We start from the raw sequence: 21,381 nt of genomic DNA on the forward strand, positions 1-21,381 counted from the left end.
CAGCTGTTGCCATAGACAGTGAGTAGCTTTCCATTGAAGGACAGATTTTCCCTCCTATTAGTGGAGGTAGAATAGTATAGTGGTTAAGAACACAGAACCATAGCATCTGGACTCAAACCATAGCGAACCCACTCCAGTTCTAACTAGCAGAAAGATTTTAGGTCTATTCTTCAATCTTCCTGGGCTCTGTTTTCCTCATCTGTAAAATGGACACAGGGCCTACTTTGTATATTCATTGCAAGGGATAAATGAGGTGACACATGTATAAAGTGTTTCAAATAGCACCTGGCACCTAGTGACCATGCAGTAGATGCTGCTTTTACGATCTTCATGCTTAACCAGGAGGACAGTTCAGAATTTTTGCCTCAAGGAATATGGATATTAGTATTAAAAGTATACTGGGTTTCTCCAAGAATTTCAAACTCAAAGCACATTCAAGAAAAGTCAAAACAATTTTGGCCATATTGAGCAAGAAAATATTGTTGGACGTGGGTTAAAAAAATACTTAGAAACACTTCACTGTGGACAAAGTCCACCCCAACCCTGCATGTTTGAGTTTCTCTCAAATCCCCAAGGATCGCCCACTAGAGGACAGCGAGATGAGACATGGATGCTCCAGCGCTTGTCACTTGTCTTTGCCCATTTGTTCCCATTGTGCTATTTTCTCTCATCTCTGTTTTGTTCCCTCCTGTTGTTCATCTGGATTTGAAGTTTTTTTTTTTTTTTTTTTTTTGGATTTGAAGTTTTAATTAATCTGCATATCACACTTGTCCTTTTGCTAAATCACTTCAACCTTTGCAGGTGAGTCCATGTTTCCCTGTCTGTCCCAAAGGCCTCACACCTGAGCCTGGCCCACCTCTTCCCCTTGGAGCAAGCGGTGGGAGTAGAAGGGCTGAAAATTTAGCAGAAGCAGGAGTCTATTAGGTTCATTCCTATGGATCTTTCCTTCAACATTATAGTGATGGGCAGCGATACTGTTAATGCTCTAGGGAAAATTTTGTGCTTCATTGGATAAGTTTGCCTTGTTCAGATCACACACCTCCGAGTTATCTGATTCCGATCCCTTGGGAGCAATTTTACAACTCTGTAAGTTGTAGTTAACTCAGCAATGCAAAATCAGTCTTGTCTATAAATACGCAAGTTATGTCCTACCTGATAGAGGTCCAATTGACTTCCCCGCCCCTCTCCACCTGTTTGGCCCCCAGTAGTGCATTCATCTCAGTATTCCTGATCTATAAATGTGTCTGTACTGTGGATTCTTCTTTGAACTGATTTTCTCATTATGAATAAAATCTTTAACACGTGTTCATGTTCTATCTGTATGAGATTTATGATTGCATGTTTTTGCAAACTATCTTTCAGCTGGGTAGGGGGCCAGAATACATTATGGTTCCTGATTTAGTAGTGTAGAGAGCTACCTAATTAATCTTTGCCAAGGGTAACCAAAGACAGGCAAGCATTACGGTAAAAGCAAGTCAGCAGGGTTTGTTTGCAGAAATTTCTGCAATCTCAGTTGGATGCCGTGTTCATGGATAAAAGAGTGAAGGTCTGTGTGGTCGTTTGAAAAGCACTTGTTGTTACTTTGAATTAAATGACATCCACCAAAACACAGATTGACGGTTCCTTGAAATTAATATGATTATAGAAAATAGCCAGCATTTGTTCTGCAAAGTTGGTCTGGCAAGCGTGCGCTTAACCTGTCTGTCCTCCTCATGGGATTCCTTGCTCAAAGGCGGCAGGGACACTGTCCTGTTCACTGTCCTTTCTCCAGTAGCCACCATCCTCAGTGGCACAAGCTTTGGGCTCCATTGATCCCATGGCAAACGACTGAATGGACAGGCAGGCCAGGGCCTGCCCCTCATCTCTGTAGGCACCAAGACCTGGTTTTGTCAATTCCTGTGTATGATTGGTGTTTCAAAGGCAGACTTGGGTTAACCAAACTCAGAGAACAATCAAACTCTACAGTGGGCTGGGTACTTGCCTTTGTCCTTCAGGGAAACTGTGGGGTCGGGGGGAGGGGGGTACATTGTAAGGAGAATTTTGCTTGATGACTTCAACAAGTCAGAGCCCAGGTGGTCACTATCACCTCTTAACCCCTCTCTGCAGGGGGGTTTCTGCAGGTGGTCAGGAGGTCCTGTTGACTCATTCGGCTCCTCTTCCCAGGAGTGGGGAAGAAGCATAAAAAGTCAATGGAAGAAACCTTAGTCTTGGGTTTTCCATTATTAGGCTGCATTCTCCATCTGTTAAAACATTGTTTCTTCAGGGAGACTACAATTGATTAGGTTTTAAGCTTTTCATTTAGATTCACACTGCAGTTTTGTCCCCTTTATGGCCACCGTAAATAGAATTTGGATGTTCTAGAAAGTCCTCAGTCACCTGTAGTCAGATTACTTTTCTCCAGGGGACCGATTGCGTGATGGCATGAATTACAAGTCAAGCTTAGAAGGTGACGTAAAGTCTGTTTTAGAGGCCCTTGTGGATGCCCACTAAGTACTGGTGACATTCTCTTGTAGGGATTGAATCACTTGTTTTTTTTTTAAAGAGATATTCTTTGCACCATCAGAGGCTTAATTTTTATCCTTTTGCAGGAGCTGTGTAGTCCTCAAGCTTCTAGCTGTTCTGCAAAATTTTGCCAGGTGGCTTTGTAAAGTGATCGCTTTCAACTCAAGACTGACTTAAAAAGACAGCATTTCTAAAAAGCAGATCAGCCACACAGATAATGATAGCAGAAATGCTTGTTTTTGTGTATGTTTTCCCCCAAATCTTATTAAAGATTTTTTCCCCCGACACAGTGAAGTGATGAAAATGTGCCTGAAGCCTTGCTTGCCAGCACCAAACAAATAAATTCTATAATTAAATAATAAAAGCAGTCAGAATCCATAATACAAGATTTGCAAGGAATGGAGAAAGAGGAATTTGTACCACTGAGCAGTTAGCAAACCGTCAGTGAAAGATGAGAGTGGAATCTTAGGGGCCGGGTCCTATAGGGCTCTGTATGTCCAGCCAAGGAGGGGGGAGCGTGTCCTGAGCGTGGTGGGGGTCATGGAAGGGCTTTGCACAGGGAAATGACAGGATCAAATGTACATGTGCACCCACCCCCCAGGGGGCAGTGAGCATGGAGCGGAAAGGAAGGGAGGTTGGTGGAGATGTTTTGAGAAAACAGGCAGGCTGAGAAGACAAGAGATCTGGAGGAAGTCCTGGGGAACGCTGTCGCCGAACACCAGCCAGGTGCATGAAAGTAACAGGCAAAACAAGAAGACCCCTGGGGAGCAGGATAGAAGACCAGGGAGAGAGGACTGTCGTGGGGACCAGGTGCAGAGTGGGGGGTCTGCAGTTCAGCTACTGGGAGGTAAAGTAGGAGGACTAAAGCACCCCCCAGCTTTGGTGACGCTTTCCAAGAATGGTTGAGTGGATTTGTAGAAAAAGAAAAGTGACAGTAGCAGGGTGCCATCTGAGAGACAAGGCAGTAGGTAAAGGAGAATAGCAGAATGAGCTTTGTTTGGTTTTGACCTTGAGTTGGGAGAGAATTGAGCATGAGGAGGAGGAGGGGACAGTGGGAGGGCAAGGGAACAAAATGAAGGGATGGGCCCAGATCTCAAGATGGGCATGGATAGGATGGCAGGTACATTATCCTTTCGTTGGGCAGAGAGACTTTTTTCCTCTGAGATGGAAAGTAAGGATGGCTGATCCCGAAAGATCAGTTCACACCTGGCAGCGTTGTTTTCCTCTGAGATAGGACACATGATTACGTGAGAAGTTTGGAGGGCAGATACCGGTGAATGGGTAGGTAGTCACTGAGGAAAACAGGAGGGGGAGGTTAGCTGGCGACATGTAATGGAATCATCAAGGTGGACCAAAGACCAAGCAAATTGGGCACCATGAATGTATCCAGGCACCAACCACCTGCCTGTGTGGTCCCCAGGGGTCAGGTATAGCAATGTATGGTGCCGGGAGCTGTCTTTCTCCATTACTGCAGCTTTGCAAAGGGAGCAGGGAATTGGGAGCACTCTGAAGATGCCATGAACGTCACACATGAGCAGGTGGGCAGTCTTAAACAGCGACCCATGAGCAGAGGTCGTGCTCTTATAATGGGGTGATTAAAGAGGCATCCGCTGGGTAGTTAGAGCCATCTCTGCATTCTGGTCTGGGACGCTTCAAGTTCTATGTTGGTCCAAGGTCTTGTGCATCTCCAAGAGGATGGCCACTGTCTCTTCCATGACTCGTCTTGAGGGCATCCTCAGTTGTGTAGCTTGGTTGATCGTATGTCACCCGATCCTTTTCTTTACCTAATTCTGGTAAAAGTATTTCAGAAGGGCCTTCACTAGAAAATTGAAATGAAAATTAAAAAGAAAGTCTCAGTTGGGGCGCCTGGGTGGCTCAGATGGGTTAAGCGTCTGCCTTCGGCTCAGGTCATGATCCTAGGGTCCTGGGATCGAGTCCCGCATCGGGCTCCCTGCTCGGCAGGGAGCCTGCTTCTCCCTCTGCCTCTGCCTCTCTCTCTCTGACTCTCATGAATAAATAAATAAAACATTTAAAAAAAAAAAGTCTCAGTTGACAGAAACAGAATTCTTATTTTAAGCCCAAGAAAGTCTGGTCCTGCAATATTTGGTTATTAGAGCATATCTGGCAGCCCTTCTGAGTCCTGTGCTTTTTCTCTCCATAGACCCAACTGTTCAGACCACCAACTTGAGTTAGTTTTAGGGGGGTCCCCATTGATATCGTGGACTTCCATCTGACCGTGAGACACCTCTGTAGCTGCTTTTACCATTTCAAGTTCTCCCTGCCCCCTGGTCCTTTCTGATGAGCCATTGCAACCGATCCCCAAGAATCCTTTCTGGGTTACAAATCAGCCCACGCTTGCCTGGTGGCAATCTCTTGTTCCACCAGCTTGCCTCTAACTCTGGGTCTTTAGAATTCCTACTTGCACCTTCATTATTTCCTACTTTCTCTCTTTTGACCTGTCTGGGAGATGTCCCCAAATCAGAAGTTAGGGAGGACTCGAACATCTTCATCGGCGGTGGGTGCCAGCTTCTCAAATAGGATCTGTCCACGGATCATGTCTTCTCTCAAATCAGAACTGACAGGGTTTCTTCTTTTTCTCTTCCAAGAGCAAGTAACTCCTTCGTGGTCCTCTAAGAGCGCTCCGATCCAAGCAACATCTAATTCTCACTTACTTGCACAGCAGAGAGGTCTGACAAGCTAACCTAACCAAGCCATCTCACCTTCTCCCCCCAAGGCCTAATGCTCTCTGTGTCTCCCAGGACTCCTGGTGTCTCTCAGAGTCTCAGGTATTCAAGCATTTTAAAACATGGCTGTTGGGGCGCCTGGGTGGCTCAGTTGGTTAAGCGACTGCCTTCGGCTCAGGTCATGATCCTGGAGTCCCTGGATCGAGTCCTGCATCGGGCTCCCTGCTTGGCAGGGAGTCTGCTTCTCCCTCTGACCCTCCTGACCCTCCCTCCTCTCATGTGCTCTCTCTCTCAGTCTCTCTCTCTCAAATAAATAAATAAAATCTTTAAAAAAAAAAAATAAAACATGCCTGTTACAGGGGCGCCTGGGTGGCTCAGTCAGTTAAGCGTCTGCCTTCGGCTCAGGTCATGATCCCAGGGTGGATCAAGTCCTGCATCGGGCTCCCTGCTCAGTGGGGAGCCTGCTTCTCCCTCTGCCTCTGTCTGCCACTCCCCCTGCTTGTGCTCTCTCTCTCTGACAAATAAATAAATAATGTAAAAAGAAAAAGACTTATTAAAAAAACATAGCAATTACATTGTTAAGATGTACTTTTGTCACTTTGAATAACAAGCATAGTTGAAAACAGCATGAATGGAGAGACTTCTCTGGAGGGCAGTGAAAGGGTCTATATTGATCAGATGCCTAATGTAGAAAAACGTCTGAAGTTTACGGATTCTGCGTGTGAGTATCTTACTATTTTCCTTGGCAGGTTTTAAGGACATTAGAAAAAAGGAAGAAAAGTATGAAGACTCAGAATGAAAGGAGACGGGAGAGAAACAGAAAGCAAAGAGAAGCCAAGGGGCTTCTCTTTCTGTCCCTTTCACGGTGAAGTAGCTTCTAGGGGTGGGACAAGTTTTTGACCCCTGTGTTAATGACCATGACTGGTTTGAGGAAGGAATACTATGACGCATCAGGAGAATAAAAACCTAACATGGGTTTGGTGACTTCTGTGTGCTAAGTGTTTTTGTACACATCCTGTGTATCCCCTTGTCTTAGTCCGTTCAGCCTGCTGGAACAGAATACCATAGATCAAGTGGTTTATAAACAACCAAAAGTGCATTTCTCTGTTCTGGAGGCTGGGAGTCCAAGATCATGGTACCTTCAGATCTGGTATGGGCCCACTTCCTCAGAGAAGGCCCTCTCTTGCTGTAACCTCACACAGCAGAAGGGGATGGGGACTCTCAGGCCGATTTTATAAGGCACTAATTTCATTCATGAACCTCCCTCCCCCCCTCCCCCTGGTCATGTCTTCATTACCTCCCAAGCATCCCACCTTCTCATGCCATCACCTTGGAGGTCAGAATTTCAACATACGACTTCTATGGGTGCATAAACATTCAATCTATAGCATCCCTATAACTACTTTATCAAGTAAAGATTTTTAAAAAGGAAACTCTAAAGGCTGGCCCTGCTGAAACCTCAGACCCTGTTTTTCCCCATGACTTCAGGCTCTCATCTTCACTTTATACCAGATACTCTCGTTTGCTTTCTGTGTCTCTTCTGTGATTTCAGTTGGGCAAAATGGTTCTGACTTTTTATTAACAAAGATACTCTTCAATTTCAGGAAAGTTGTGGGGTACTAAATCCTATTGGTGCCTGCTTGCCCCAGTTGCACAATTCAGTATTGCAAAGCCATCATAATTCAAAGCACCGTTGGCTTGGTAATTCACTTTATTAACGGTGCTGCCTGAATAAAATACACAGCAAATTAGAAATAAACAAATCCTTGGAAGGTGCAATAATATATTCAGAATACACAGAAGGTCAGGCCTGAAGGCAGAGGAGGGAGAAGGAGGAAGGAGATGGTGGGGAGGGAGGAGAACAATCCGATCAGGATAAAGAGGGATTTTTGTGAGCCTGTAGGTGCTCCGTGGACAGTGTTTTCAGAAAGCGTTTCTGAGAAATATCGGAGAACTAATTACGAAGCTGTCTTGTGTCTATCTTTACCTTCACACCTCTTGCTCCCTCGCTTCCTGTACCCAATTTATTATGAAGTCCTGTGAGTCTTACCTGCAGAACACATCTCACTGTCTGTCAGCTTCTGACTCCCACTTTGCAATCGGGTTGGGCCTGTGCCTGGTTCTGGCCGGGCTGACACATGCAGATAGAGGGTCGCGCTTTCCCGCGCTTCCTTCTCCTACCAGGCAGGTACGGAAGCAGGTTGTCGGAATGAAGGTGCCATGAGACCGAAGCTGTCTGGATCCCTAAATTGCAGGGAGCACAGCTGCCCAGGAAAGCCAGCCAGCTGTGCAGGGGGCGTCTCCCGAAGAGGGTGCAGACCCTGTTCTGTAAAGCACCTGCCGACGGGGTGGTGTCGTCACATCATGTTCCATTATCACCTGGCTAGGAAAACACACAGCCTTCCTCTCTCTCCGAACCGGCCCACCTTTTCAGCAGCCCTGCCTCCCTTCATTTCATTTCTCAGCAAAGCAAAGCTCTTAAAATGTACATAAAAGTCACATGACTCTCCTGCTTCCCCTTGTTATTAGGATGGATTCTCGACATGCTTTAGCAGGCCTGTGTGCTCAGGCCCCTACTTGCTACTCCTTCTTTCAGTTCCTCAGACACTCTGGGCTGCTCCCCTTCTGGGGCCTTTGCACCTGCTTTTTCCTCTGCCTGGGACCTTCCCCCAATTCCCAGAGTTCACCTAGCTCCCCCAGATTATCCTTGTGGTCTCCGACCTGCTCAGCACTGGCTCAGAGGCCCCCTCAGGATGCAGAGGTCTCCCTGTTACACACTCCACTGTGGCGCCCACTGCTGTTTCAATGATCCCAATCACAGTTCATCATTCTGTATTCATTTGCGTGGTTCTTTGTTTGAGGAATAGCTTTCTCCCCCACCAGACTGCATGCTTCACCAGGGAAAGGACCCCATGTCTGTTTTATCTACCTAAGCATCCTGGGCCTGACCCCCAGCCCATACTAGGTTCTCAGCAAATACCTTCAGGATGATTAAATAAATGCATTTAGCGTTAAGTCAAGATTATGTGCATATTTTTGGAGTCTAAGGAAAGTGACAGTGGATATTGTTTTGAGTATTTATGGTGTCAGCCAAGCGGCCAGGTGCTTCACATTGTTTTCTCTATCATGTATATATCACGACAATACAGTATGAGGTCACACTGGAGATGTGGAAGCTGATGTCTGGAGTGAGATGAAGAAGCCCACGTGTGTCTTCGAGGCTTAGGAGGCTGCCCGACTCCATGATCCATTTCCTTAACTTGCTTTTTAATTTGGTTTCTTTCCAACTCCAGTTTTCCAAGTTCATGAAACAACAGCAACAAGCTCTTATATCATAGCTGTTATAATAATCAAGGGCCAGACTTACCTTGCTTTCTTTTTGGAGAGACATATTGATCTCTTGTGTCTGCATGCTTCCTGCCAGAGACAGCATCTCTTAAAAATGAAGCGCTTACGTATGGAATGATTACAGCTGTTCAGTGATGTGTTCATTGTAAATACTAACAAAATATGAAAACCTGAAAATATGAAGTCTTCCTTCGAGAGTTCTTTCCTGTTTGACTTTACAGTGCAAACTTTTTTTTTTTTTTAATTTAGACCTGTCAGAGGTGAAAATATCAATTTCCTTGTCCATGGAGAAATCCAATAATGGAATGAAAATCAGACTTCATTTGGGCACGCTTTATCAATTAAATCTGAATGTTGTTAATGTTATCTTATACCTCTCATTTTAAATCAATCTTTTTAAAAATCTCTTTCATGGAACAGCACATATCTGTTTGAGAAGTCGCTCCAGCTGACAGAAACATGCAAAAGACTGCAAGACGGCTTTCAGACTTTATCTAGCAAACTAAAAAGGTAAGTGCTACTTTTTACATTTAATTTAATTTTTAAAAGAAGTGTTTTGCATTTGAAATATTTTACTTTGAAACCTTTTGGAAAATGAGACTGTGTTCATGCTCAGGTTTCACCTTGGGCTCTGAGAAGCTTTCTCTGGTGAGGAGGGTGGACGAGGGGTGGACAGTGCAGACCAGGGTCAGACCTTGGTAGTAGGGACTCAATTTATCTGTCCTCGGATCCCCATTCACTGAAAACTCTGTGTAGTTTTACTGGCTAGACGTTTATAGGCCTTTGGTCTTTTTGAGGAGCCTGGAGGCATTCTTGATGCTATCCTAGAAAAATGTACACTTGTACTGAATTGCTTATAATTCTGGAAGGGTAGCAGATTTACTCCTAGTTCTAGCTGTGGCTCACCTTCCACTCCCCTCCCCCGCCCCCACCAACTTCCAATCCTGTATTTTAGAGAGATCCCTGTACCATCTTCTTCATACTAGGAAGGGAGATCTAAAAGCTCCAGGCTTCACACATGGAAGAGCCCCTGGTGGCCTAAGAGTCTGATGGGAGTGGTACTGCCTTGACTTACCTGGGAGAGCGGAGTCTGACAGTGCTGGATGAAGGGTGTGCCTGTGGGGCGGGGCTGTGCTTACACTTGTCATCTTCCTCAAAGGAACTAAGCTGAGTTGCATTTAGTATGAATTCTACTCAGACCTGTAACCCAGGATCTGTGAGGCAGGTCTCCCGAGAGAGGAGCACATAGATTATCCAACTTTTGGGGCGTAAAAGGGAAATGTCTTACAGTGTAAATGTTCCTACTGTGTAAGGAGCCCTACGGCTCTCACTTGGAGACCTCAGCTGCTATTCTGGGCCAGAGAAGCATGTCCAGTGCAGGAAGACAGTACCAGGGTGACCACCCCTGACGTCCTGGGCACCTCTGCTTTGTCTGAGCCTCTTGATTGCCTGGCTCCTTGAAATTATTAGGGAAGCCTGATACTGCATACGATCTCTGATTTGAGTTCATCTGCTTTGACCATCCAATCCTGTATGTTAGCCCAGTTTATTACAAAAGGATAGCCCTAATAAAATTTTGGTTTTCTTTTCCTTAAATTCCAAATGAAGGACGCTTATGCTTCTCAGAGAAATCCACTGTGCTGTGTGCCTTCCGTCTGCCACACCTGATCTACTTCTCTCCCTTCACTACAGTTTAGTCTGTGCCTTGCCTTGCCCTGGAATGTGGACCCACGAGGACTTCATCAGTACCCTCCTTGCTCTTTTGTCATCTAGTTTTGTTTGGATTTGAGCCAGAGGGGAACACCAGGAGAACAGAAAGAGGGGGAAGGCAAAGGATCTTTCTTTGTGGTGGTGCTGTAGGTTAACTACCTCCTTGACCAAAGGAAAGTGCTGCATCTTAAATGAAGGTCATGACTTTTGTTCGGCATCTCTTTCTCTCCTTCCCTCTGCCTTCATTCTCTCCTTGGACCCTTCAGCTCAGGAATAAGCTGTTAACAGTCCCCTGACCTTGAACTTGGATTCCACTACATCCAGCCCAGGCCTTTTGAAAAAGTCCCTTTGTGAAGCTCTTCTTAAAAGACACAATTGAGTGAGATATCATTCCTGCCAGGACCCCCGCTTACCATAGATTGGCTAGAAGAAACTCTTGCAAATGCGTCTGTCCTTGCATGATAAGTTCACTGAACTTTGGGGTGGACTTAAAGTAGTTCACACGTTACAGATGGTGCAACACATCTACTTTGATCATGGGGTAGCTGTTGTTTTGTTTGTTGGGTGTGGGGGCTACGGGTCTTTCTCAGAAACTTTTCCCAGGGATCTCGAATCCCAAACCTACTGCAGGTTCCCTGTATCAGACATGGCACAATGACCTGTGAAAAATAAAACTTGGCAAAATTGATCCTTCTTCCACATACCCTGTGACAAGCTGGTGGGACTCCTTGCCTGATGTGAGACTCCGCACGTGAAAGTTGTCTTCAGCGTTCTCCCTGACATGAACTATTTTTGCTCCCCGAAGTGACAAAGGTCTTCAATGTAAGGATGATCCATAGCTATACTTTGGAGCAAAGCCCTTGAGTCAGCATGGGGGAGAATTCTTTAATCGTGGAAAGTGGTTTTTGGTTTTTTTTTCCCAAGAACAGAATTTAACAACTTTATTACAGGCATCAGCAAAAATGGTTAGCTGCCATGTGCTAATGAGAATGTCTGTGTCTACGCCCTCATGTTTGCTCTCGCACTTCTTTTCTGTTGTTTTGGATTTGATGCTGAGACCTCTTCTTAGCTGTTCTTTAGGGGGATGCATTTCCATTATGCACACGATTTTCAACTAGCTCACATAATTAACCTGCGCTGGTATTCTGTTTGGCAAAGGTCTGGAGAGAGCAAGCATGAATTGTCCATTGTTATGAAAGTGTTATTTTGACAGGAGATTAATTTTTTCAGTTGTATAGTCTATTGTCAGGAGTTGTGTGTTCTGTGACTCAGTGCTATTATAGACTTACAGGGGACCGTCGGGAAAGCCATTCAGTACGTGGTGATAAAAAGTAATTTCATTTTCTTAGAAATAATTATTTAGCTCTGTTTTTGTCATGGTCTGATAAAGACTTCGAATTTTCTCTTTCTTCAGCCAATTTGTCCCTTTCGGTTTGCTAAAATAGTATCTAGGAAGACACAGTTATAGTGGAGGGAACTGCTCTTTTTCTCCATTGGTCTTTAGTACATTTTTAAATAAAAGAAAATTAAACCATTGCCATTTGGAGGACAGCAGGATAGGGTTCTGGGATCACAATTTATTGTCTAAGACTATGAGCTCCATGGACGTGGCCCTATCCCATTGCCTTGCTGAAGCCAGAGAGTGTGGGTGGTTGCAGCACTCTCCTGTTCCCTGGCTGGAGCATGTGAGCATGAGTGGTCACCATATTCTCTTGCACCCAGCCAAAAGCCAGCATGCACTCACAGACAAGGCACTGTCCCACTATTTCTGAAACTTGTGGGCACACATTGTCAAAACATTCTCCTGCTGCCTTTCTGAAGTCAGTGAGTATGCCCACCCCCTGCACTAGCTGTCCAGTGGGCATGTGCAGTCCACATAGGGAACACCCTTTAATTGCCTGGTCAAGGTAGCCATGGGGGCTGGAGTTCCTAAACGTCCTGGAAAGGCAACAGTTCAAAGAACAGTTATTGACAGGCCGCTACACCTAGGGCAGTTCACAGACAGCAGACTGAAACACAACCTGTCTTCCTCTGAAACAGGCCTATATACTTAGCCTGGGGCTTCAGCCTGAGGGACAGGCTTTCGATTTCCCACACTTCTGGAGGCTGAGGAGGTACTCCCAGGGAATGTAAGCAGGGAGACACTATCCTTGAGCACCACCCTGACCTCACTACAGCTTGATGACACCTCCCAGAGAAGAGGTTATATACTTGTCTGGAGCCCCAGTTTTTGCACTCTTGTCCACAGGACATCTCTGGAGCCCCTGTTCTGGAGGCCAGCAGGGATTATGATTGTGGCCACACAGGGGTGTATATATTTGCATACTTTAGAAGCTGCTGCCTGAGGGCCTGTTTTTCAATCAGCCTGAAAGTAGTGCTAAATGAGATTCCTCCCCTTGGAATATTCACAGTTCTTGGTACACTTTTAAAGACAGGGACATATCAAGAATAAAGTGTGTGGGTTAGACAATCACAAAGGCTCAAGAGACAATCAAGAGCTAGGAAAAGGTCAAACAAGAATGTTCATCACCTACACAAGGCCACTTCTTAAGACAGAGAGGTAGTTGCTTCACCTAATACACAGAAACAAACACAGACAGTCAAACAAACTGAGGAAACAAAGAAGTATGTTCCTAATGAATGAACAAGACAAAACCTCAGAAAAGGCCTTAGTGATATGCAGATAAGTAATTTACCTGGTACAGAACTCAAAGTCATGGTCATAAACTTTCTCACTGAACTTGGGACGAACACAGTGTGAAGTCTAACAAAGAGTCTGAAAATATGAGAAAGTACCAAACAGTAGTCATGGAGCTGAAAAATACAATAACTGAACTGAAAAATACACTAGAGGGGTTCAACAGTAGAGGAATGAAGCGGAAGAATGGATCAGCAATGGAGTTCACCCCGACAGAGCAGCAGAAAGAAATGAAGAAAACTTAAGAGACCAATGGGACAACATCCAGTGGAATAGCATTTACATTATATGGGTACCAGAAGGAGAAGAGAGAGAGAAAGGGGCAGAAGACTTATTTGAAGAAATAATGGCCGATAATTTTCCTAACCTGGTGAAGGAAACAGACATCCAGGTTTAAGAACCCAGAAATTCCAAAATAAGATGAGTCCAAAGAGATCCACACCAAGACACATTATAATTAAAATGTCAAAAGTTAAAGAGAAAATCTTAAAGAAAGCAAGAGAAAAGCAATTTCCCATTGTTACATACAAGGGAAACCCCATAAGGCTATCAACAGATTTCTCAGCAGAAATTATGCTGGGCCAGAAGAAAGTGGCAGGACATATTCAAAGTGCTGAAAGGAAAAAAATCTTCCAACCAAGAATAGTCTACCTAACAAGGTTATCATTCAGAATTGAAGGAGAGGTAGAGTTTTCTAGAACACAGAAGCTAAAGGCCTACTACTATTAAAGCAGCCTTGTAAGAAATGTTAAAGGGACTTTTTTTTTTTTTAAGATTTTATTTATTTATTTGAGAGAGAGAATGAGTGAAAGAGCATGAGAAGGGGGAGGGTCAGAGGGAGAAGCGGACTCCCTGCTGAGCAGGGAGCCCAATGTGGGACTTGATCCTGGGACTCCAGGATCATGACCTGAGCCGAAGGCAGTCACTTAACCAACTGAGCCACCAGGCTCCCCATTAAAGGGACTTTTTTAAGCTGAAAAGAAATGGCACTAATTAATAACAAGAATACATGAAAGTAAAAATCTCACTGGAAAAAGTAGATATACAGTGAAGGTAGTGGGTTAATCACTTAAAAAACCACTATGAAGGTTAAAAGACAAACGTAGTAAAAATTCAAACTACAATAATTAGTTAAGGGATACATAAAATAAAAAAGTAAAATGTGACATCAAAAACATAAAACATGGTGGTGATGGAGTAAATATATCGAGTTTTAGAATGTGTTCAAATTTAAGCTGCTGTTAACTTTAAAACAAATACATAAGATGATACCTACATAAGATGTTATATACATAAGATGATATATATGAGATATATATGAACCTAATGGTGATCACAAAGCAAAAATTATAGTAAATATATAAAAGAAAATGAGAAAGGAATTTAAAGGTAACACTAAAGAAAGTCATCAAACCACAGGGGAAGAGAGAAAGAGAAGGAGAAAGGAACAGAGAGGAACCACAAAAACAACCAGAAAACAATGAACAAAATGACAATAAGTACAACCTACCAATATTTACTTTAAATGTAAATGGTTTAAAATCACCAATCAAAAGACACAGAGTGGCCGAAGGGATAAAGATTTTATTTATTTATTTGACAGAGAGAGAGACAGCGAGAGAGGGAACACAAGCAGGGGGAGTGGGGGAGGGAGAAGCAGGCTTCCCACGGAGCAGGGAGCCTGATGCGGAACTCGATCCCAGGACCCTGGGATCATGACCCGAGCTGAAGGCAGACACTTAATGAGTCTTAATGAGGCTTAATGAGCCACCCAGGTGCCCCTGGCCGAAGGGATAAAAAAAGAAAAAGACACATGTATATAGTGCCTACAAGAGACTCACTTTAGAAGCAAGGATGCACATAAACTTAAAATGAAGGGATGGAAAAGGTATTTCATGCAAATAGAAATGAAAAGAAGTCTGGTATAACTATATTCATATCAGACAAAGTAGACTTTACAACAAAGGCTGTATTAAAAAACATAGGCACTACATAATGCTAAAGGGGTCAATCCAGCAAGATATAACATATATAAATATATATATACACCCAACATAGGAGCACCAAAATATATAAAGCAAATATTAACAAACCTAAATGGAGAAATTGACAGTAATACAATAATAATATGGGATGTTAGCACCCCATGTACATCAATGGATAGATCATCCAGACAGAAAATCGATAAGAAAACAGTGGCCTTAAATGACACATTACACTAAATGAACTTAATAGATATATACGGAACATCCCATCCAAAACCAGCAATAAACACATTCTTCTCAGATGCACCGGGAACATTCTTCAGGATGGATTACATATTAGGACACAAGACAAGTCTCAATAAACTCAAGAAGACTGAAATAATATCAAGCATCTTTTTTGACCACAGTGGTATGAAACTAGGAATCAATTAACAAGAAGAAAACTGCAAAAACTACAAATACATGGAGATAATCATGTTACTAAACAACTGTTGGGTCATAGAAGAAATCAAAGAAGAGATTTTAAAAATACCTGGAATCAAATAAAAACAGAATTATGACATACAAAATCCTATGGGATGCAGTAAAAGTGGTTCTAAGAGGGACGTTCATAAGCAAAATAGGCCTACCTCAAGAAACAAGAGAAATTTCAAATGAATTTTACATGTAAAGGAGCTAGAAAAAGAAGAACAAATGAAGCCCAAATTTAATAGAAGGATGGAAATGATTAAAGATCAAACTGGAAACAAATGAAATAGAGACTAAAAAGACAGAAAAGATCAATGAAACCAAGAGCTGGTTCTTTGAAAAGATAAAAAAAGACAAGCCTTTAGCTAGTCTCATCAAGAACAAAGAGAGAAGGCTCTAATAAGATCAGAAATTAAAGAGAAGTTACAACTGATACCATAGAAATACACAGGATTTTAAGAGACTACTGTGAAAGATTATATGCCAACAAACAGGACAATCTAGAAGAAATGGCTAAATTCCTAGAAGCTTACAGTCTTCCAAGAGTGCATCATGAGAAAAATAGAAAATCTGCATACACTAATCACTAGTAAGGAGATGGAATTGGTAAAAAAAACCTTGCAGCAAAGTCCAGGGCCAGACAGCTTCACTGGGTGAATTCTACCAAACATTTGAAGAAGATTTAATACCTATTCTTTTTGGATTCTTCCCAAAAATTAAAGAGGAGGGAACACTTCCACACTCATTTTTTGAGACCTTAATACCAGACCAGGCAAGGACAACCCCAAAACAGAAGAAAGAAAATTACAGGCAATATTCCTGATGAACTTGGATGCAAAAATCCTCAACAAAATGTTAGCAAACCAAATTCAGAAATACATTAAGAGGATTATACACCATGATCAAGTGGGATTTATTCCAGGGATGCAAGAATTGTTCAATATCTGCAAATCAACCAATGTGATACACTACATTAACAAAATGAACAATGAAAATCACATGATATCTCAATAAATATGAGAAAAGCTTTTAACAAAATTCAACATCCATTTATGTTAAAAACTCAGAGAGGATATAGAGAAAATGTACCTCAATATAACAAGGCCATATATGACAAGCCCACAGCTATTATCATACTCAAGAGTGAAAACCTGAAAGCTTTTCCTCTAAGATCAGTAATAAGACAAGGATGCCCACTCTCCCCACTTCTATTCAGCATAGTCTTGGGAGTTTTAGCCACAGCAATTAGGCAAGAAAAAGAAATAGAAGACATCTAAATTGGAAGGAAGAGGTAATTAAAACAGTCACTGTTTGCAGATGACATGATACTATATGTAGAAAACCCTAAGGACTTCACCAAAAAGCTATTAGAACTAATAAATAAATCCAGTAAAGTTGCAGGATACAAGATTAATACACAAAAATTTGTTGTGTTTCTATACACTAATAATGAACAATCAGAAAGAGATACCAAGAAAACAATCCCATTTACAACTGCATCAAAAAGAGTGAAATACATATAAATAAATTTAACTACGGAGGTGAATGACCTATATTCTGAAAACTATAAGACATTGATGAAAGAAATTGAAGACAAAAATAAGTGGGAAGATATTTTGTGTCCCTGAATTGGAAGTTAATATTTAAAATGTCCATACTACTCAAACTAATGTATAGATTCATCATAATCTTTATCAAAGTTCCAATGGCATTTTTCACAGAACTAGAACAAATAATTCTAGAATTTCTATGGAAGTACAAAAGACCACAAATAGCCAAAACAATCTAGGGAAAGAATAAAGCCAGAGGTATCATGCTCCCTGATTTCAAACTATACTACAGAGCTTTAGTAATTAAAATATTATGGTTTTGGCATAAAAACAGACATGTAGATCGATGGAATAAAATAGAGAGCCCAGAAATAAATCCGTGTATATGTAGTCAATCAATTTCCACAAAGAAGGCCAGAATATACAATGGGGAAAGGACTGTCTCTTCAACAAATGGTGTTGAGAAAACTGGACAGCTTACATACAAGAATGAAGCCGGATACTATGTTACATCACACACAAAAATGAACTCAAATGGATTGAAGTTTTGAATATAAGACCCGAAACCACAAAACTGCTACAGGAAAACAAGCGGTAAGCTCTTTGAAATTAGTCTTTGCAATGTTTTTTTTAATCTGACTCTATAAAAGCAACAAAAACAAAAGCAACAATGAACAAATGGGGCTACATTAAGCTTCTGTGTAGCAGAGGAAGTCCTCATCAAAATAAAAAGGTAACCTACTGAACAGGAGAAGATATTTGCAAATCATATATCCAAGAAGGATTAATATCCAAAGTAAATAAAGAACTCATACTGCTCAATAACAAAAAGAAAATCCAATTTAAAAATGGTCAGGATCTGAATAGACATTTTTCCAAAAAAGACATCTGGATGGCTAATAGGTACAGGAAAAGATGCTCAACATCACTAATCAGAAAAATGCAAATCAAAGCCACAGTGAGATATTACCTTACACCTGTCAGAATGGCTATTATCAAAAAGACAAGAAAGAAGCATTGGCCACATATGTAGAAAAGGGAACCCTTGTGCACAATTGGTGGGAACGTATATTGATCCAGCAGCTCTGGAAAACAGTATGGAGATTGCTCAAAAAATGAAAAAGAGAACGACCATATGATTGAGCAGTTACACTATTGGGTATGTATCTGAAGAAAATGAAAACACTGATTCTAAAAGATACATGCACACCTATGTACTTCACAGCATTATTTCTAGTAGGCAAGACATGGAAACAACCTAAGTGTCCATCAGTGGGTGAATGGATAAAGTGTGCTACACACACACACACGTGTGTGCACACATACACCCTCACACTGGATACTACACAGACGTAAAAAGGAATGAAACATTGCCATTTGCAACAACATGGATGGGCCTTGAGGGTATTATGCTCTAAAATAAGTCAGAAAAAGACAAATGCCACATGATTTCACTTGTGTATGAAAAGCAAAACAGAAGAAAACCCAGAGACATAGATATAGAGAACAGATTGGCGGTTGTCAGAGGGCAGGGGGGTTAGGGAAGTGGTTGAAATGGGTGAAGGGGTCAAGAAGTACAAAGTTTCAGTTATAAAATAAATAAGACACAGGGTATAGTGTATGGTATGTGGAATACAGTAAATAATATTATATTAATTTTGGTGATAGATGATATCTAGACTTATTGTAGTGATCATTTCCCAGCGTATCCAAGTGTTGAATCACTATGTTGTACACCTGAAACTGACATAATATTGAATGTAATTTATACCTCAATTAAAAAAAGACCGCTCCAGAGAGCTTGTTCACAGTTTTGTCTCTAGTGCCTATCACAGGCCTCAGCACATAGTAGTTGCTCAGTGAATATTTGGTGAATAAATGAATGAATGAATGAATGAATGAATATATTTCTTAGGTCTTCAAAGAAATATATTTTGTCTACCACCTCTAATTTCTAGTTCTGAAAAAATTAGCTATAGATCCATAACTTCAACTCCTTTTGAAACCAATAGTTATTTTTCTTTCTCTTAATTTGAATCTCTATGTTTCTCCATTTTTCCTTACCTCATCCTTTTCCCTTGAATATTTCTCTGGGTTTTTCAGTTAGGGTAGATGAACTGTTCTAACAGAACCTCCCAAAACGCAACACTGTAACACAAAATTTTATTCTTTTTTATACAGTGTTCAATGTAGGTACTCCTTCTTGATCAGGCAACTTTTCCTTTGAGTATTGACTCAGGGATTCTGGCTCCTTCCATCTTATGATGTAGCCATCTTCAATAGACGATCCCAGGCTTGCTGTTGAAGAAGATGCTATGGAGAAAGTACCCATGATTTGGAGGGGACAGACGTCACTTCTAGTAACATCTTATCGGCTGGAACTGGGCCCACCTCCGTGTTTGAGGTCATGCAACTAGTTTTGACCCATGAGTGGTGTTGGCACATGGTAGGCATCAGATCTGTACTACCTGGCTGGGAATCTACTTGCAGCACCAATTATATGCTGTAGAAGGGAAATACCAATCCGTGGTGGTCAACCACGGTCAGATGTTTCTGCCACATATATATTAAATGGTTCTATTATTCTCATCATTCTCTTGACTCTTGGCCTCTAAGGTGTTTCTTAAAGTTGGAAGAAAACATTTTTTTAAAAACAACAGCAGTCTCTTATATCTCTTGAACTTGAGTAGTTTATATAAGGTCTCTGTTTAAAGGAGAGATTTAGAGATCTTTTCAGGAACTGAAGGTAAGCCATTGCCTTGCAACTTCCTGTGCCATCATAGGCATGAAATATTCACTTGCATTCAGAGCTTTTTTGGGGGTAAGATTCAAACTCTCAGAATTAAGATTTGGAACAACACTTACTTGCATAGGCTAAGCATGGCTTAAACACTTCACTACTTGGTGAGTGTGTATGTTTGATGAGCTATATCGTGCAGTACCATTTAAAATAACTGACAAGAGAGTTTTCTGAAAGGTATCATCTGAATGGGGCACTGTAAAGATGCTAGTTAGAAAGCACCGTTTTGCAGGGTGAATGGCAAAGTGAGTTGAAGACTGGCCCAGAATGTTCTTCACTATTTATTACCTTGGAGAGTACAACATGACCTGAATTGCAGTTTGAAAAGAAGAGGTGAAAATTATGGTAGATCAAACTTCAAAAAACCCGAATGTGAGCATATCACTGACAGCTTGCTAACAAAGCAAGTATTCCTAAGTTTCATGTTGTCTATCAGGAAAAATTATTTTTGGTCATGTGCAAGATTTTCTTGGCATGGGATGATGTATGACTGGTTTCTACTCAGCTTTAAATCTGTGGTGCTTTCATTGCTTCTTAAAATGATACCCACACTTTTGTCTTTTCACCTCTGACCCTTTAACTTGCCTTTTTAGATCAGATTTAAGGGCTCCAAAATCTAGCACTGTTTTCTTTCGTTGGTATGAAGATCAGAAAGAAGTTAACACAAAACAGCCATTTGTACCAACATGGTACATTCTTAATATCTTAGGAAATTTCTCTTGGTAACTAAAGCAGTGCTGTGTTTGTTGATATAAGATTTTAAGTTGGGGCAGATGAGCTAATATCGAGGCTTTGAAAGAAGTCTGTGAAACTTTTTTTACATTTATGCCAAACAATTATGCCAGGTCTATTAGAAGGTGATTTAACCATCATTCTGTACCTCAGAGAGTATGTAAGAAGTAACAATCATACAGTTTAAGAAATTGAGGGAATAGTCTCAAATTCTTCAAATCCGTATACTTTTTTCTGTTCTTACCAAAAACATGTATGACTTTTATTTCTCTACAAAATCTATTGTCTCGGTTTAAAGATTAAACAGTGGGACAATGACTTGTTTAATGTTAGGCAACCAGTTAATGAAAGGGCGGGAAAATAAAAGATTGTGTGTGGGGGTGGGGGGTGTTGATGCTGGAAAATAATTAGCATAATGCTAATCTGAATTCCTTAATTAATACTTGGTAAGAGTTGCTTAGTAAATCTTTTTTGCCATGCTGAAGATTGAAATAGTGTGTTGTTTTATTGTAAGTATTTATCAGTGGAAACAAAGCTGAATTTGCCCTCAGAGGGAAATTAAAATGCTGACTTTCTAGTTATGCTACAATGTTGATTACGTATTCACATCAGAAGGCTTCATTATACTTGCTCAAATAACTAGTCATTTGAAAGGAACCTTTAATAGACAATGACAATAAAAATAATCAAACTTTTTTAAGGTTATTAAGAACTAATTGAAATTATTTCTAATTTTAGAAGTGGTCAGAGAAAGAAAGCAAATCTATTACTTTTGTCCAACATTTTCAAAAATATAGCAGGTAATGTTAAAAGTATAGTTTATTTACTATTTACAGTAGCCAAACTCCCAAGATGGTACCCAGCGGTGCACACACTTTCCCCTACCTCACTGAAGGGGGCTGCC

General features: G+C 41.5%; 1 protein-coding gene across 1 annotated transcript in view; it reads left to right on the top strand.

Annotated features, from left to right (window-relative positions):
* Positions 1-21,381, top strand: part of ST8SIA6 (ST8 alpha-N-acetyl-neuraminide alpha-2,8-sialyltransferase 6) — a 136,297-nt gene that overhangs the window by 53,985 nt on the left and 60,931 nt on the right. The window contains exon 3 of the mRNA XM_035021542.1: positions 8,955-9,044. Coding sequence (XP_034877433.1) covers positions 8,955-9,044 — 90 coding nt within the window. The remainder of the gene's footprint in view (positions 1-8,954; positions 9,045-21,381) is intronic.

This window comes from Mirounga leonina, unplaced genomic scaffold (genome assembly GCF_011800145.1).
Source record: "Mirounga leonina isolate KUSES-001 unplaced genomic scaffold, KU_Mleo_1.0 Mir_175, whole genome shotgun sequence".
NCBI classification, from domain to species: Eukaryota; Metazoa; Chordata; class Mammalia; order Carnivora; family Phocidae; genus Mirounga; species Mirounga leonina.